This window comes from Myxocyprinus asiaticus, chromosome 33 (assembly GCF_019703515.2).
Source record: "Myxocyprinus asiaticus isolate MX2 ecotype Aquarium Trade chromosome 33, UBuf_Myxa_2, whole genome shotgun sequence".
NCBI classification, from domain to species: Eukaryota; Metazoa; Chordata; class Actinopteri; order Cypriniformes; family Catostomidae; genus Myxocyprinus; species Myxocyprinus asiaticus.
Window position 1 is genome coordinate 8,373,917 of NC_059376.1, and position 20,098 is coordinate 8,394,014.

General features: G+C 37.4%; 1 protein-coding gene across 6 annotated transcripts in view; it reads right to left on the reverse strand.

The window, feature by feature from the left end:
* Positions 1-7,407: 7,407 nt before the first annotated feature.
* The window catches only part of LOC127424666 (AP2-associated protein kinase 1-like), a 93,545-nt gene continuing 80,854 nt past the window's right edge, over positions 7,408-20,098 (reverse strand). For 5 of the 6 annotated variants that reach the window (XM_051670031.1, XM_051670030.1, XM_051670028.1 and 2 more), the window contains one exon: positions 7,408-8,328. In XM_051670031.1, coding sequence (XP_051525991.1) covers positions 7,562-8,328 — 767 coding nt within the window. In that variant the 3' untranslated portion in view covers positions 7,408-7,561. Of the gene's footprint in view, positions 8,329-17,398; positions 17,543-20,098 lie in introns of all 6 variants that reach the window. The other variant, XM_051670032.1, reaches the window with a different exon arrangement.

Consider the following 20,098-nt stretch of genomic DNA (forward strand, 5'->3'; position numbering starts at 1 on the left):
TTCATACTGTACATGCATGTATTGTGTATTTTGTGGTCTGATATTTGTCCACACTGCATAGTTGGTGAGTATCCACTCAAGATCACACCTGTACACTCGTGGATATGGTGTTGTGACAATAAAGGGATTTGATTTGATTTGATTTATAATCAAACGCTTCCAGTAAGTTTCATGAGAGGGTGGAGTTCAAGCAGTCTCTTGTGTGACTATTCGCGTTTCCATGGATACAGATGTAACCTCACATACTCCACTCGATTGAGGCATCCAGGATAAGCACACAAAGGCACCATTGTGAGTAAAGGAATAGAGAAATACAGATCTAAACCAAAACCAACCAAGATACTGTACATGGTTCTTCCTTCTCACTTGTAAACAGCGCTGCTCTTCCGGCTGTAACTCATGTGCGTCAATTCTCGCTAGTTTCAAATACCAATGCGTTTACGTCATACATGCGTACTGCTCCTGACCGGAAGCATGATCTAGAGTTAAAAGAAGTATTTTTTTTGCACCAAAAGTGATCATGTCACTTTAGAAGACATTAGTTTAACAGCTGGTGTCATATGGATGACATTTATTCTTGCTGTCTGTGATTTTTGGAGCTTCAAATGAGAAATCTCCATTCACTTGCATTTTAGGGACCTACTGAGCTCAGATATTTTTCAAATTTTCTTCAAATGTGTTCTGGTGATGAAAGAAAGTCATACACACCTGGGATATCATGAGGGTGAGTAAATAATGCGAGCATTTTTATTTTTGGGTGAACTATCCCTTTAATCCATCCCTGCTAAAACGTCATTCTAATTTGACAAATAATCAATAATCTTGTCCCTTAAAATGAACATTCTTCAGGGGAGAGTGTTTTAATATGCTGCAGCAGTGCTCATTGCATCAGATCATTAACAAGATGAACAAACTATCAATGTACAACTCAAACTCAGTCAGACTGCCGTCATTTTCCATTCAACGCATATTTTTTCTATTATATCCATGCACAGACAAAACATATAGAACAGTGAAATCTCTCCCAGAAACTTTCCTTTCTCCTCTCTCTTGCCTGGAGCTGGGTGACGTGAACTCCAGTGAACACCGTCTTCACTCCTATTGGTTGTCGCTCCCGAAAGTCACTCCTCATTTGCATATAATTAAACTTTTCTCAACTTTGTTGTGTAGCTCGCCACGGTCACATCTAGTCGCCAGAGATCGCTGTCGCTCGTGTCGCCAACGCTCATTGAAAATGAATACGATCGTGTCGCTTTGTCGCTGGAAGTGTGTATGGGACTTTGCTCGTTGTAATATTTACTAGTAATATTTCAATTAGAGTGCTCTACAATACATTTTCTACTAGTTACAAATCCAATTATAGAGCTCTGTTATTGAATTTCTTACTAGTAAGAATTCCATTTACAGAGTTCTCTTTTTGCATTTTTACTAGTAAGAATGCAATTGCAGAGCTCTGTAATTGAATTACAGTAAAACTAATTTTTACAAGTAAAAATTCCACTCAAAAATCTCTGCAATTCGATTCTTATCAGTAAAACATTAATTACAAAGCTCTCCCAATAAATTTGTACTAGTAAATATTCCAGTTACAGAGCTCTACAATTGTAATCTTACTAATAAAAACTTTAGTTTTCATTAGATGCAAAACAGAAGTTTTCTCTTTCCAAATCCCACCAGGGGTAGGCAACATTTCAAAATAAAGCCCATGTGTTTTACACTAAACAATCCTTTTAGAGTGAACTGTGTATAGATTAATAAAATTGTTGTTTTATAAGAGAAGTCGCTGACAATTTTGCAGCAGGTAGGTGTCGGTTTAAAGCTCTCCCCATATTTTTATACTGAGAGAACAACCTCCGAATTTTTACCAGAGATCTTCTATGCTTATATTACAACCTCTTAACCTAATTAAGGAGCGTAACAGCAGAACCCTTCTAGTATGGAGCCTACAAGCTTAGCCTAAAATAGCATAACACGGCGCTCCCATAGACTTTCTATGGGTGATACACTATCGAGGAGACAAGAAGCCGGTCTATGGTGGAGATGCCTCAGTGTGCTGAATAAACTGCTTTTGTGAGGAAACAGCTCATCACTTAATTAATTGACTACCTGTCCACTAATCTCCAACATGTTTTACACTAAACAATCATTTTAGAATGAACTATGTATGGAGTTTACTAAAATAAATAGCTGTTTTATAAGAGAAGTGACGGACGACTTTCCGACAGGTAGATGTCACTTTATGGCTCTCCCCACTCATTTGTATGGTATCCGCAAACGGTGACTTATTGACGTGACACGCTCGTTGTTCGTTACGCTCGCTCCTATGATAGAACCGCGGAGGTTGTTACCTCAATATATAAAAGAGTATCTCTGGTAACATTCAACTAGAGTGTTATGACAGTAAGTCACCGTTTGCGGATAGCATACAAATGAATGTGGAGAGCCGTAAACTGACATCTACCTGTTGCAAAATTGCCCGTGTCTTCTCTCATATAACAGCAATTTTATCATAGTAAACTCCACACAATTAAATTCACAAACAATTCATTAAGTGATGAGCTGTTTCCTCATAAAAGCAGTTTATTCAGCCAGCGTACTAAAGCATTTCCTCCACTGACATCAATTTAAAAAGAACGGCCTCTGGTTTCCACCGCCATGTTATGCTTTGTTTTGCTAACCTTGTAGGCTCACCCTTGGTAAAGGGGTTCTGGCTCAACTACCTGGTTTCCAGTAGCCGTTTTCCCCAGCCAGCCAGCAAGTGCTGTTTTGAGAAAGACACCTTTGAAAGACTGTGCCAGGTAGGGGTGGATTAGAGGTGCAAGATGTTAAGGTGCATAACTGAGCAGAGAACTGCTTGCCATCCCAAATTAAGAATATTAGTGGTGGTCAGTAGGGGTGTAGGATATATAGGCCTATACAAATTTGCGATATATCGCAAACTTGAACTTGTAGTATGATTTTAATGCATCCATTCATACAGTTTATAAAGATGCAGATAATACTGGGCACACTTCTGGTTTGTGTGTGTTCCTATTAGATCGCCCTCCAGCTTGTTAGCGATTTCTCATATTGCTTGACTGTCAAATATGTAATCCAACAACAACTGCAACAGTTTACATTGCTTAAATGGTCTAAACTGGGTTTTCCCTATAGCGAAAAATTTGCCTCGGCACAGTATACTCTTCAATTGGTTGTAAACTCAGTAAAAAAAGAAACGTCCCTTTTTCAGGACACTGTATTTTAAAGATAATTTTGTAAAAATCCAAATAACTTTACAGATCTTTATTGTAAAGGGTTTAAACAATGTTTTCCTTGCTTATCCATAAACAATTAATGAACATGCACCTGTGGAACGGTCGTTAAGTCACTAACAGCTTACAGACGGTAGGCAATTAAGGTCACAGTTATAAAAACTTAGGACACTAAAAAGACCTTACTACTGACTCTGAAAAACACCAAAAGAAAGATGCCCAGGGTCCCTGCTCATCTCCGTGAACGTGCCTTAGGCATGCTGCATGGAGGCATGAGGACTGCAGATGTGGCAAGGGCAATAAATTGCAATATCTGTACTGTGAGATGCCTAAGACAGCTCTACAGGGAGACAGGAAGGACAGCTGAATGTCCTCGCAGTGGCAGACCACATGTAACAACACCTGCACAGGATCGGTGCATCCGAATATCACACCTGCGGGACTGGTACAGGATGGCAACAAAACTGCCCGAGTTACACCAGGAACGCACAATCCCTTCATTAAGTAACACTTAAGGGTTATTTTTTTGCAACACCCTTAAGTTTAAAGGAAAATTTTGGGTGATCTTAAGGGTAAATTACACATAAGGTGCTTTATGCAACAGGGAGCAGGCCCACATTCACACTAATAGACTTTAATCACAGTAGCGCCATCTTTGATTTTTAATGTGAATGACAACAAGGCTGTGAGGGATATGCTTACAGTCTCTTCAATGGGCTGTGCAGCAGTTTAAAGTGTTTTTGGATCATTCCGCGGACAAAACATTGAAGAAATATCTTTCCAAGAACATTCAGTTGACAAAAAAAACTCTAGACAACATGAGTTGTGGAAAATCAGATGGGTTATAGGAGCTTTATACAGCTATACCGTGCATGCAGTAGAGATGGTAAGTCATATCCCTCACAGCCTCATTTGCATTCCTGTTAAAAGTTAGAGATGGTGCTACTGTGAATAAGGACTAAATCCGTTTGAAAACTCTGTTTTCAGTTTCCTAACATCAACGTTTTCCAAAGTATGTGGTAATGGAGAGAGTTTTCGAAACGCTTCGATTTCAGTGGAGGAAGACACTGGGTCTCAATCAGCTCCCTAGCGCCCTGTGAATCAGTATATCATGAACACAAATTCTTGCACTGGCAAGGGTGTTCATCCACTGAACACTGGGACACTTATGACTCAATCACCTGCGACACAATAACGAGATTGCGCATTCAAGTGCCGCTGTTTTAAATCAGCACTATAGCTGTATAAATGGACACTATCGTTCATTTTCATTGAAGATATTCAAACGTACAGTGTTATTATAACCGATAAATGGCATAAAGAAATAAACATAAATAGGAGTGTATTTTAAACCTTGTTTTAACAACTCTAATATTTAAAAGTTTGTTTCCCTTTAATTAACATATTAGGGTTATTCCTACAATTTGGTGACTTTAAGTCCCCAGTAAGAGTTTTGGTATTTATAAAGTTTAATTTCAACTGATTACAACTGTAATAGGCTTGTTAAAGGGAATAAAAGTAATGTAACACTCCGATGTGGGCCTACAAGTCCATTGAAACAATTAACATTTATTGCACTAGTGTCATTTCCTCATGTCCCCAAAGCTGCATCTTAAACATCATTGACAAAATAAGTGCTAAATAATTAATTGTATAGTGGAAAAACTTAGAAGTTTGTGTTGTTTTACATTCTCTCAATAGCATGTATTATTTTGTATGTTCCATTATTCTTTTTTTATGTTAGTCATATGTGGTCAAGCATAACATTTTTACCCTGTTATGGAAAGATATAGGAAAAATAATGTAATTTGTCATTTCTAAATATTCATGTTAACAGAACTAAAATCATCACTATATGTTTCAAAATATGTTAACTGGATATCTTTCACAGACCATATAGTGGTTAATTTTACCCACTGAATGTCAACCCTGTTATTGTCCACCCTGATGCAGCCCACCTAACCCAATGGATGCCCCAGAAATGGTTATCATTTAGCTTGACCTGTATGATTTAATAATGTACAATTTTATAAAATCTTCACGCCTCTTTAATGATGAAACACAAAGATACCTATGAACGTTTCTTTTTTTTTTTTTAAAGTTTCAAAGCCGAAAGGTCACCAATTATAAGGAATAACCTGTTTGCGTGGACATGCATGCCTAGTAAAGTACAGGCCAACATATAGCTACATTAATATCATGTGCATTTTTGTTTGCTACAATTACAAATCAACACAATGACACTTTATAAACAATAATTATCATTTATTATATATGAGAATTATTTATATAATGATGTCAACCTTTTTCACCTGTGAGTGCTTTGCACAACTCAAATATTTCAAAAGACAAGTGCTTTCAAATTCATTCCACAACCAACCACAAACAAGGTTATTTCAACATTAAACATAAAAAACATGAAAAATCCCCAATCTCACACACGTATAAAACTCCTTTCCATCAAGAGCAACGTGGATACACCTCAGCTGCAGCCCATTTAATATAAACTATACCCCATTATTCTTCGTGTCATATTGAAGAAGTGTAAATATACTGTACTGTAATGCACCTTAATGCCCCAATTCCTACAGACACATTTGTAGAGATCTGGGGCTGGAGGAGAGAGACAGAGCTAGACAGATATTGTAGATGTACAAATAAAATGGGAAAATCTATGTGGCAAAACAAGGCAAGTTTTTACAGATTTAAGCCTAGAATGCATATGTGAGTCAAAAATAACCCAGAGACTAGTTTTTAAGATGGTAGTCTTATGATCTGCCACTCCAGGTATTCCTCAATGAAGGTGTCTTTGATCATGTGAACTGACTTTTTTTACATTATAAGACAATTTGAATCTGTACCCCTAGAATGCATTTGTGTTTACTATGGTGTTCAATGCATTTAACACTGGTATTATTTTGTTAACACACTGTTTTTATTTCCAACCAGTTAAGTAACTGAAAAAAAATCTGTTGAATACCATGCTCATGTTAATATTTAATACATGTGTAGGATGCAAGTATAGAAAGTTGTCAGTCAGCCAATACTTTTATACAACATTCATGACATTATACTGTACCTATTATAAGGAGAGTCGACATGAATCAACCTGAGGTTAGATGCCTAGTTCACGTCAAGGGCACAATGGTAATAGCTCCTGAACTGCTTCTTAGCGTTATTGTACCTGCAAATTTTCTTTATTCTGTATGCCTTACCACTCCCAACAACAAATACACTGAAGCTGCAGTATAAGCAGCATAGAAATGTAGTGTCATACAGCAATATTGAGTACATATGGTTGTAATTTTACAAGTTTATAAAACATTTTATCTTAGTCCATTGTACTTATATGTACTGTATGTGTTTGTGTTGGTAGAGTTGTTGAGACATTTTATATTTTACCACCAAACATGGAAATTGCCTATATTTCTGTAATACAGCCTTTTTTACACTGTCACACAAAACTCCTACGCCATTTTCAATCTATCTAAAACAATCAGAATTGAGTAAAAGATATATCAACTATTTAAAAAGAAGTTTTATAAAGAAGAAGCATCTAGATTTCGCCTGGGTCTTTTTTGACCCACATATGCATTTTAGGGGGGTGAAGTTACATATGCGTTCTAGGATTAAACTGAAGTTGTGCATAGATTTTTGTGCATATACTGCAGCTTTTATCAGGGTCTTGCTACTTGGGCTGCTCATGTTTTAACATCTATAAAGGGAATGTGCACTCTGTACTAAATGCTAGACAAATATAGCATTGGACTCGAACATACTACTACTGTCTCTGCGCAAAATAATCCAGCATCCATTGGATTTAAGTCCAGCTGTATAATATGTCCTTAATAGTAATGAGCTAAACATGATTAGTTGATTTTAAACACTAAATACTATTTAGTGCACTCAACTTCAAAAAATGCACTGTGCACTAGGGTGTTGCTTATACAATATGTCCATATGCACAGCTTATTTTGCTTGCTTTTGTTGGCTTTTATGCAAAAACATGGTAATTAGGGGAATATTTAGTCAGCGCAATTGCTGCGAACCAAGCTGTGGTACAATAGCAGATATGCAGGACAGAAGTGAATCTTGACAGCATAAGAATGAGCTGAGGTAGCATAAGATGTCACACAATTCAAACTATACCCAGAGATATACAGCCAGAGGCCATAAATGTGCTTTATTCCTTAAAATATTGAAGGCCTACTCATTATACAGCATTTTATCAGAGCAAATAAAGGTATCATGTGTTAAGCTGAAATTTTTCAGTGTGTAGTTGATTGTGTGGTTTTACAGAAGCTATATTCTCAGTGTTTATCAATTCGGCCTTTAAGGTGAAAAGGTGCCGAGACAAACGGGTCACTGGAAGTGACATCAGACGTCAGATCGGACACATCAGGGTCTGTGGTCACGGGTCCTTCATAGTGTCTGGAATACTTCGAGAGTGCCTGGGGTCGAAAGGGCAGAGGGGTCACCTGGCCAAGGATGCTCTGGTCGAGGCTGACCGGATGGGAAGAACCCGGATGGGTGTGTACAAATCGAGGCTGGGCCACTGGAAGGGTGTAAACCTTTCCAGAAGTTTCCTTCTTCCTACCAAATGGGGCTTGGAGGAAAACGTCAGGCTGCTGAGAGTGAGTCGGGAGGTGAGGAAAAGGAGCATTGGCGAACACATCTCCATCACTATCTGTTTCTTGTCCGATTCGAAATGGAGCTTTGGAGAAGACGTCGAGATTTGGATCCGTGATGGGATGTTGGACTTGTAAAGGGAGTTGAGGCGAGTAGTTTTGAGCATGAGCAGGTACTGAGTTCTGTTGCATAACCAGAGAGGATTGTGGAACAGATTCTAAAGACATCTGGAGGTTACTTTGGGCTTCATCCTCATCTGAGTCTTGAAGTAAAGGTCTGGAACCACTGCAGTCCAGACTGGGAGTTTCTTCGCCACTCGCCGGTGACCTTAGTCCATCTTTATTGACATCTTCATCTTCATCACTGGAATGAAGACAGGCCTCAGCAGGGTTCTCAACATCACCAGCCTCTAAAAGTGTTCTACACCCATCACTTTTACTGTTGGCTTCTACAAAAGAGGAAAATGAAGAAGATAATTGAGAATTAGTGACATTGTTGCAAATATGTGACAGAATGAAGGCTAGTTTACAGTGAGCTGTCCCAACCCGCTCTAAAGACAAATTGCAATAACAGTACGAGATAATGAAATTGTAAGAAATCGTACGAGTTGGCTCTGGACTTTTACTCCCATAGAGAGCAAAAGGAACCAATGAACAATGTTGTTACGATTTTTCCTAAGTTTAACCCCTAAACACAAACCTAAAGGCGCGGTCACACATACCTTTTAACGGCGAAATTCCGTGGGCGAAGATGGCGTGGACGGATGCTGAGTGTGAAACCAGCAAAAATATAATTGTCAAACAGCCTTTTTTAATGCTGCACTTGAGATGCACTTATACTCAGTGCATCTATACTTGATAAGTTAAAAAGTGCTGAGTTAAACACTCAGTGACGCTAAAATTATAACCTTGTCCATTGTGGATATTCAGTGTAGTACGAAGCACTGCCCACACAGAGGTCACTGCCAAACCAAGCAACTTCCTATTGGTCAATGCAGCGATTTCGCCTGTCAAAGTTCACCGAACTTGAACTCGAGGTGAAATCAGTGTGAGGAAATTCTTCACCACCAGAAGTCCATTGCGCCATTGCAGCTTGGTCACTATGCTATGGTAAGCAGAGCAGTTGCTCAATGAATAAAACAATATGTAGAATACTCAAAACGCATTGGTCCTCAACATGGGCTCAAACTCCACTCTTCACCATGATGAAAACTACAAAACTACAACATTACAGAAAATCTTCTAAATCTCAACAAAAGAAAACATTAAACACTAACAAGTCTCCCTGTAGCGGAACGACACACCCCTCCCTCTCGTCACCTCTTTAGGCTGTCCTTCAGACAGGCTCACAATGGGAGTGGGCTGGAGAGAGGAGAGACGTAACTTTAATGAACCTCATTTGGGCAGCAGATGATGAGGCACACTTCATGTGAGTTGAGCACACACTGGCATCCTTGCATGTCCTGGAGCAGAGCGAGGAGGGTACAGGCTGGATTAGATGCACGCCCACGCACTCTGAACCCTGGCGCTGGTTAGATGAAAAGCCTGGAGTGGGATGGAGAATCCACAGGGACAGCCTCCCAACCAAAAGGGTAAGTGGCACTTAATAAGCATTTACCCTGTGGTTGGTTGAGGTGGTCATGTTTAACCCGTGTTTTCTCTGTTCCCCACCCAGGTGCGAGTGAGGGGGTGAGCTGGCCCAGAGAGGTATCCCCTATATGCCCACTCTGACTGTAGGGCCTGGTTGAGGAAGTAGCATTCCCCTGTGTGCAGCTTAAGATTGTGCACCTCTGGCTTCAGACTCAGTGTTCGGATAGGGGCATGGGAGAAGGTGCCACCGTGGCCATGCTCGGGGGAGACGGTGGGGGGGGGGGGATGTGGTGGAACGACCCGCCCCTCCTTCTTGTCATCGTCGCCCTGCCTCTTAGGGCCATCCTTCAGCCAGGCTCACATCGGGAGTGAACTAGAGAGAGGAAAGGCATAACTTTTATGAGCCTTGTTTGGGCAGCAGATGATGAGGCACACCTGATGTGTGTGCAGCCTCATCAACTGGGAGGGCAGCGGCATCTCTGACAAGGAACAGAGCAGGGAGGGTACTGGAGGAATTAGATGCAACATGTTTCTTGTCCGCTGGGTGCCACGATGTGAGCGGTACTCCCCGGCGAAACATCTAACCTGTTCCAGGGTTCCGATGGAGCGGGCCCAGATTGCAACTAATTCCTCCGGTACCCTCCCTGCTCTGTTCCTTGTCAGAGATGCCGCTGCCCTCCTCTCTGCGGTAACGCACTCAACCACGTGATCATATTCGCAGATTGACGGTCTCAGACGCAGAGGCAACTGAGATTCGTCATACGCCACCCGGATTGAGGCGAGTCACTATGCCACCACGAGGACCTAGAGCGCACTGGGAATTGGGCATTCCAAATTGGAGAGAAAAAAAATAATGTTAAGTAGGTTGTCTTAATAAACAAAAACTCGTTTCTGAGTGCGGTCAGAATCTGTTTTATGATGAGCGAGAGAGATTGAAACTGAACCCCCAGATGCTCTCTTTCTCTCACGGACATGCTAGGTCTCTCTCAATCGCAATAACATTATGTTTTTGTGATGAATTGTGACATATGTATTACGATACGTATCATAAGGTGCAGTATGTCACCAAATAGCTGTCTGACATTTCTAGCTATTATTGCATAAAAATACATACACTACCGGTCAAAAGTTTTGAAACACTTACCCATTCTTTATTATAATTTTTTTTTCCACATTTTAGAATAATAGTAAATTCATTAAAACTATGGAATAACATAAATGGAACTATGAGAATTATGTTGTGACTAAACAAAATCCCAAATAAATCAAAACTGTGTTATATTTTAGCATCTTCAAAGTAGTCACCCTTTGCCTAGAATTTGCAGATATGTACTCTTGACATTTTCTCAACCAACTTCTTGAGGTATCACCCTGGGATGATTTTTAAACAGTATTGAAGGAGTTCCCATCTATGTTGGGCACTTATTGGCTGCTTTTCTTTATTATTTGGTCCAAGTCATCAATTTCAAAATCGTGTTTTTTTTTTTAATTAAATTTTAGATTTATAATGAAATAAATTAATATGGTGGCGCAATTATATTTTTGTCAACAAAAATAATTTCAAACATTTAAGCATACGCCATCAGATCAAAAGATTTTTAAGATCATGAGAAACATTTTGGTCAAGTGTTTCAAAACTTTTGACCGGTAGTGTATATAATTTGATAAATAAATTAAATGTAAATAATTTTGGTGGGTTTGGTGAAAATGTGTGCAGGACAGGTAAAAATCTAAACTAATGGTTCAACTGTACATATATTGTGCTATAACTGTATTATATTTATAGGCCAATATATTGGCCGGGCCAATTAACTGGCCAATATTTAGACATTTTGAGGTTATCAGCTTCTGCCAATAATGTGTTCACTTTCCTTGTGTCTGTTTCAAAATCTAGCAACAGTCTTGACAATGGATAAACAACATTTGTTTAAAAAATTTTTTTTTGACTTTTGAGTAAATATTATGTAACATAAGTGTTTGTTTCAATAAAGATATCAGTCTTAGTTCTCTAGATATCAGTTTCAGCATCAGCCACTGAAAAACCCATATAGGTTTACCATTATGTAACTGTGTCTATTATCTGTGTAGCGTGCTTTTGTTTGCATATATACCATTCACTGGGGGAGCAAGAAGTATGGATTGCAATACATGAGTAAAGGGATGTACCCTAAAGCTTTCCTCCATTCAATATACAATATGCCTTGTGGCCTTAATGTTCCTGTTTTGTACTGGATTTTTAATGTTTCATATTTTAATATTTTTTTAAAATATTTTTAATAACATATTTTAGCACCTATGATTGACTGAGTAAATGAAACAGACCATGAAATTGCATGTGTGTACTGGTGTTACAGTTTGACTTTCTGTCAAACAGAATGCTTGTATTTGCTCAAGAAAAGGAAAAGAGTGAAAAAATAAACAAATGTTAAAAATTATAAATGTCTTGCAATGCAGATTCTGCAAGGGTATTCAAAAATATGAGCAGAACTATTTGTGTGAAAGGGTTTAGAAGCAAAAATTAGTATGCAAGATGCTTAGTCACTAACTGCGAATATATATATATATTTAAAAAAAATGCGTTGACATTTTTGACACCACAGTTTTTCAATTTCACAGTTTGCAAATCTGACCGTTTCATGCCTGATATCCATTAACACACTAAAACACAGCTAAATATCAGTTTATATCTACACTTTTATTTAATATTCTCCTTTTCATAATTGTTAAAATATAAAAAGGAACACACTGCATGATAAAATGTTTACAAAAATGTATATGAACTGACAGCATTCCAGTATGGAGACCATTTTTTTTTTTTTTTTTTTTTTGTCTAGATTGGTCATCATCATTACAGTACCTCCTGACATAGACTGTAAATCATACACACTGCAATACAAGAAAGATTATGCACAACACAAGATTACTTTAGTCACACCACTAGGTGCATTTCTAAGAGTAATATAAAGCACTACAGTCAGATTGCATAGGTTAGCCACATTAAACCAGCACAGAGGGGAGGAAGAGGAAAAGACAAAAGAAAAGATGAGGGAAAGGAAAAAGAAAAAATACCAGGTGGACAACATAGAAAACCTTTACATAAATGTAACATTATACAATACTCTACCGATGCATCTGTTGCACAAACTATGGACAAGACAAAATAATGTAAAACAAAGTACTTGGCAGTAAACAAACTGTAAATTTAAGTATACTCTATGCAGATATATCTCAAAAGAAATAAATGAAGATGTTCCACATATCCAAATATGAAAATGCCATGTACATATAGACATTATATATTCTTTTATCTTTGATATGTCTGTACAACATGACATTGTCGTCATTTGCAAGCTTGCATGCCTGACACCTGCAGTGCAACAGCTTTGGGAATGTTCTCTTAAGAAAGACCTCAGGAGTATTTGTCCGTCATGGGCTCTGGCTCAATGTAATGAAACACATAACATGAAATAAACATGTCATAAACATGTCTTTCTTCTTATAATTTTAAGTGAATAGGATTAATAATAGCAAGTTTATAAGAGAAAGTAATGGCTAAAATGAAACTCTCAAAAAGAAATGTTTTTCTTTTTTCATATTTCACCTGAAAAATCGAAAAATAAGATATTTTAATTTCCATACAAAACGAAATGAAGCCTAATTTTAGGACAACTAAGTATTTTCACAAACAATCTCATTCTCATTACATAATTTAATGTTAAAATAAATATATACACGGATCAGCCACAACATTAAAAACCACCTGCCTAATATTTTGTAAGTCCCCCTCGTGCCGCCAAAACAGCACCAACCCGCATCTCAGAATAGCATTCTGAGACAATATTCTTCTCACCACAATTGTACAGAGCGGTTATCTGAGTTACCGTATACTTTGTCAGTTCAAACCAGTCTGGCCATTCTCTGTTGACCTCTCTCATCAACAAGGCATTTCCATCCACAGAACTGCCACTCAGTGGATGTTTTTTTGTTTTTGGCACCATTCGGAGTAAATTCTAGAGACAGTTGTGCGTGAAAATCCCAGGAGATCAGCAGTTACAGAAATACTCAAACCAGCCCATCTGGCACCAACAATCATGCCACGGTCCAAATCACTAAGATCACATTTTTTCCCCATTCTGATGGTTGATGTGAACATTAACTGAAGCTCCTGACCTGTATCTGCATGATTTTATGCACTGCACTGCTGCCACACGATTGGCTGATTAGATTGATTGTTAGTGCCAGATGGGCTGGTTTGAGTATTTCTGTAAATGCTGATCTCCTGGGATTTTCACGCACAACAGTCTCTAGAATTTACTTGTTGATGAGAGAATGGACAGATTGGTTCGAACTGACAAAGTCTACAGTAACTCAAATAACCACTCTGTACAATTGTGGTGAGAAGAATATCATCTCAGAATGCTATTCTGGGATACAGGCTGGCGCTGTTTTGGCGGCACGAGGGGGACATACACGATATTAGGTAGGTGGTTTAAATGTTGTGGCTGATCGGTGTATATATGGTATATTTACAATTATAAGTATAATTATTTTTACAAATATATAATATAGTTATTTTTTCCTGCATTACAGTAAAGAGAATTAGATTTTTCCACATTACAGTAAAGATGAGATTTTACCGCATAACAGTAAACAGAATTAGATGTTTACACATTTAAAGAGAATGAGATGTTTCTTTATTACAGTGAAGAGAATTAGATTTTTCTGCATTACAGTACATAGAATGAGATTTTTCTGCATTACAGTAAAGAGAATTCGATTTTTCCAAATTACAGTAAAAAGAATGAGATTTTTCCGCATTACCGTAAATAGAATTAGATTTTTCCACATTACAGTAAAAAGAATGAGATTTTTCCGCATTACCATAAAGAGAATGCCATTTTTCCACATTACAATAAAGAGTGAGCTTTTTCAGCATTATAGTAAAGAGTAAAATATTTTTCTGCATTACTGTAAGGATAATTGTATTTTTCCACATTACAATAAAGAGCGAGATTTTTCCACATTATAGTAAAATATTTGTTTCCGTATTACAGTAAGGATAATTAGATTTTTCCACATTACTGTAAAGAGAATGAGATTTTTCCACATTACAGTAAAGAGAATTAGATTTTTCCACATTACAATAAAGAGTGAGATTTTTCCAAATTATAGTTAAAGATTTTTTCCACATTACAGTAAGGATAATTAGATTTTTCCACATTACAGTAAAGAAAATGAGATTTTTCCGCATTACAATAGTGAGATTTTTCCAAATTATAGTAAAGAGTGAGATTTTCTCCGCATTATATAGTAAAGAGTACAAGATTTTTCCAGATTAAAGTAAGGAGAATTACGTTTTTTCACATTACAGTAAAGAGTGAGATTATTCAGAATTACAGTAAAGAGAAAGATTTTTTTACATTACAGTAAAGACAATGAGATTTTTCTACATTACAGTAAAGAGAATGAGATTTTTCCACATTACAATAAAGAGTGAGATTTTTCTGCATTATAGTAAAAGATTTTTTCCACATTACAGTAAGGATAATTAGATTTTTCCACATTACAATAAAGAAAATGAGATTTTTCCACATTACAGTAAAGAAAACAAGATTTTTCCACATTACAATAAAGAGTGAGATTTTTTTCCGCTTTATATAGTAAAGAGTACAAGATTTTTCCAGATTAAAGGAGAATTAGCTTTTTTCGCATTACAATAAAGAGCGAGATTTTTCCGCATTTCAGTAAAGAGAATTCGATTTTTCCGCATTACAATGAAGAGTGAGATTTTTATGCATTACAGTAAAGAGAATGAGATTTCTTCTGCACTATAATAAAGAGAACATGATTTTTTGGTATTGCAGTAAAGAAAATTAGGTTATTTCACATTACAGTAAAGAGTGAGATTATTCAGAATTACAGTAAAGAAAATGAGATTTTTCTACATTACATAAAGAGAATGAGATTTTTCCGCATTGCAATAAAGCGCGAGATTTTTCCGCATTACAGTACAGAGAGATTTTTCCGCATTACAATAGAGTGTGAGATTTTTCCCGCAATAAAGATATTTTCACATTACAGTAAAGACAACAATGTTTTCACATTACAGTAAAGACCACAAGATTTTTCGACATTACATAGACAATTAGATTTTTCTGCATTACAATAAAAAGATAGATTTTTATGCATTATAGTAAAGAGTACAAGATCTTTTCCCATTACAGTAAGGAGAATGAGATTTTTTCCCATTACAGTAAGGAGAATGAGATTTTTTTCACATTACAATAAAGAGCGAGATTTTCCTCATTACAGTACAGAATGAGATTTTTCCACACTACAATAGAGTGAGATTTCTTCTGCACTATAATAAAGAGAGATTTTTTCCGCACTGAAGAAAACAAGATTTTTTTCACATTACAGTAAAGACAATGAGATTTTTCCACATAAGAGTAAAAAGAGGGAGGTTTTTCGAGATAGTAAAGATTGAGATTTTTCCACATTACAGTAGTGCTACTTCTGCACTGGCTACTGAAAAATGGGTTGGGGGTGCTTCATTGTCATGAAAATAATGTAATAAAAAAATGTTGTTGTGTTGGTTGTATTGGTTTTCTTTTGATTTTTGGGTGAAATATGAGCACGACATTTCTTGACTGTTTCGTAAAATGCACCCAAAAAATAACTGGTGCTACTGGAGGTAGATGGTCTACCAACACCCTATCCTCGCGAAAGGTAGTCTTTTTTTTTTCTTTTTCCAGCAAGCAACACTCTGTATCTACATTTCTTAGAGCTTGATGGATCAAACTTTATTCAACACTAAATCTCAACAAAACTGCTGAATTCTGATGTCACTATCTACATTATATATTCCAGTCTATCCAAAACATCCTTCACATGAAAGACCCAGAGAAGAACCACAAAGGAGAACCACTGACACAAAAGAAAATTCAAAATGACAAAAACAAACATTAGATCTTGTGCCCTTACACAAAGATAAATAATCTTTATCTTATAATAAATAACATAATAATAACACACATTTTATACAGATTCTCAGTTCTTACATTGATACTATAGACAGCCACATTTACCCCCAATATCATTTTTCATTTATAGGGGTAGTACTAAGTGTAGCAATTGTCAGATGGACACAAATAAATCAGATAGAGCAAAAGAAAAAGAAGCGGAGTGAACAAGTAAATTAACAAATGAATGGAGGGGGAAGAGACAGAATGATTGAATAAACTAATCATGAAGTAAAAGAAAATCACAGAGGAATTAAATAGAAGTGTCAAAATAATATATAGAGCTATAAGAAAGTACATGAATTACTGTGCTGCTACGTTTATTGCTAATACTGCATGTCTAGACCTTTGCAGGACACACTCAATTTTACAGGATAGGCCAAAGGACAATCTAATAATGTAGGTGGGGAAACTTTTAAGACCACTTTTACATGACTGCAATAATTTTCAGATTTCCTGACATTTGTTTTTGGCTTTCTATGCATGCTTACACGCTTGAGTTTAGGTTGCATCAACAAATGCTGCAAATCCATTGATTTAAAAAGGTTTTATGCATTGCAAGGCTGTAGAGGAAATACACAGGGGTTTGTAAAACTGATCAAAATTGAGAACATTTTGACTTTTTTATTTTATTTAATATTTTGTCACTTCATATCAATCCTAGTTGAGCTGTACATTTTGGGAGTATACATTATCTTTGGTTAAGTGAAGGATAGATCAATGATGGAGTCATGAGAATGTTTCTGGGTCAGCAGAAAAGAGACAGAGCAAATGGGAACAGAAAGCCAGAATAAAATATGGGAAAGGATGATCTAGGGTCAGCTGGATGAAGACGACTGGGGTTTTATGGACTACTCAAGGTTGAGGTTTCTAAACTCTGCTAGAGTATTTAACAATTGCACGCTACCCCTTCTAGTTGCCCTATCCATCCCTCCCTCTCTCTCTCTCTGTTTCCTCTATAAGTCGATGAGTTGGTCCACCAGCAGAAGAGAGCGTGTCAGAGAGGGCAGACTGGTCTCAGAACTGCCACTGTTGCTGCGAGTATGACCACCTAGAACATGCCGGAAATAGGAAAAGAGAAAGAGTGAGGAAGGGAAAGATAGAAGAGAGGTGAGAAGTATGTGAAAAAATGGGGATGAAGGGAAGATGAGTAGAGGAGGGGTGGCAGAGGGTTGAGAAAAGAGAAAAAGTAAAAACCAGATGAATAGCAGGAAATAGAAATCATAAAACGCTGAAATAACAGGGCAGCGTTAAAAGAAGGAATACGTGTGGCCATAGCTGAATCAAGAAAGCAAGCAAGAAAAACAAACCAAAAGGCAGACAGGCTTAAAATATTTCAATAAAAGTCCAGAGGTGGATTACACTCACAAAAAATGCATGTCAGACAGTTCTGGGAGGCAACAGTAGACAATCACTGTGATGGCAGGCTTTGGCATTTCCAGACCAGACCAACATTTGAGATGCAATGTGATGATATTAATGATATTTTCTGAGTGAATTCTGTATTCACATGGCTTGAGGCAAAATCACATAACTTTTTTAATGCGCATCTACAGTGCATTCATAAAGTATTCAGACCCTAACCCTAACCCAGACCAAATTATTTTTTTTCCCCTCATCAGTCTGCATTCCGTACCCCATAATGACAAAGCAAAAACCAGATTTTGTATAACTTTGCAAATTTATTAAAAAGAAAAACTGAAATATCACATTGACATAAGTATTCAGACCCTTTGCTATGACACTTGAAATTTAGCTCAGGTGCATCCCATTTCTCTGGATCATCTTTGAGATGTTTCTACACTTTGATTGGCAAATTCAGTTGATTGGACATGATTTGGAAAGGCACACACCTGTCTATATAAGGTCTCACAGATGAAAATGCATATCAGAGCAAAAACCAAGCCATGAGGTCAAAGGAACTGCCTGCAGAGATCAGAGACAGGATTGTGTTAAGGTACAGACCTGGGGAAGGCTACAAAAACATTTCAGCTGCATTGAAGGTTCCTAAGAGCACAGTGGCCTCCATAATTCGTAAATGGAAGAAGTTTGGAACAACCAGGACTCTTCCTAGAGCAGGTTGCCCGGCCAAACCAAGCAATCAAGGGAGAAGGGCCTTGCTAAGAGAGGTGACCAAGAACCTGATGGTCACTCTGGTTGAGCTCCAGAGATCATTTGTGGAGATGGGAGAAACTTGCAGAAGGACAACCATCACTGCAACACTCCACCAAGAGACTGAAGCTCTCCTCAGTGCAAGACACATGAAAGCCTGCTGGGAACTTGCAAAAAAGCACTTAAAGGACTCTCAGACTGTGAAAAACAAGATTCTCTGGTCTGATGAAATGAAGATTGAACTGTTTGGCCTAAATTCTAAGCATCATGTATGGAGGAAACCAGGCACCGCTCATCACCTGCGCAATATCATCCCAATGGTGAAGCGTGGTAGCATCATGCTGTGGGGGTGTTTTTCAGTGGCAGGGACTGGGGGACTGGTCAGGGTTGAAGGAAAGCTGAATGCAGCAAATATACAGAGATATCCTTAATGAAATCCTGGTCCAGAGCGCTCAGGACCTTAGACTGGGTCGAAGGTTCACCTTCCAACAGGACAATGACCTTAAGCACACAGCCCAGACAACGCAAGTGTGGCTTATGGACAACTCCGTGAATGTCCTTGAGTGGCCCAGCCAGAGCCCGGACTTGAACCCAATCAAACATCTCTGGAGAGACCTGAAAATGGCTGTCCACTGACAGTCCCCATCCAACCTGACAGAGCTTGAGAGGATCTGCAGAGAAGAATGGCAGAAAATCCCCAAATCCAGGTGTGCAAAGCTTGCAGCATCATACCCAAAAAGACTTGAGGCTATAATAGCTGCCAAAGGTGCTTCAACTAAGTACTGAGTTAAGGGTCTGAATACTTATGTCAATGTGATATTTCAGTTTTTTCTTTTTAATAAATTTACAAAGTTATCAAAAATCTGTTTATTGCTTTGTTTATTAGCTTTATTGCTATGGAGTGTAGATTGATGTGAAAAAAATAAAATAATTTAAAGCATTTTAGCATAAGGCTGCAACATAACAATGTGAAAAAAATGAAGGGGTCTGAATACTTTATGAATGCACTGTATATTCCACTCTAAATTCTATAGTAATACATTTGCTACTCTGTTTCCATTGTAGTTTTATGTGCATGTCTTCTTATCAAATAAAAATGTATCAACCTCAGATGAGGACGTTTTTTTTATGTGCATTTTGGAGATTTTATTTGTATCTTGGTGTTTCCATCCATAATTATTTATGCAATATCCCAAAGTTTGCATAAATATACATTAACAGTCAAAAGTTTTGAAACACTTATTCTTTATTAGAATTTTCTTTTTTTTTTTTTTTTTTTTTTTCACATTTTAGAATAATAGTGAAGTCATCAAAACTATGGAATAACATAAATGGAACTATGAGAATTATGTTGTGACTAAACAAAATCCCAAATAAATCAAAACTGTGTTATATTTTAGCATCTTCAAAGTAGTCACCCTTTGCCTAGAATTTGCAGACATGTACTCTTGACATTTTCTCAACCAACTTCTTGAGGTATCACCCTGGGATGATT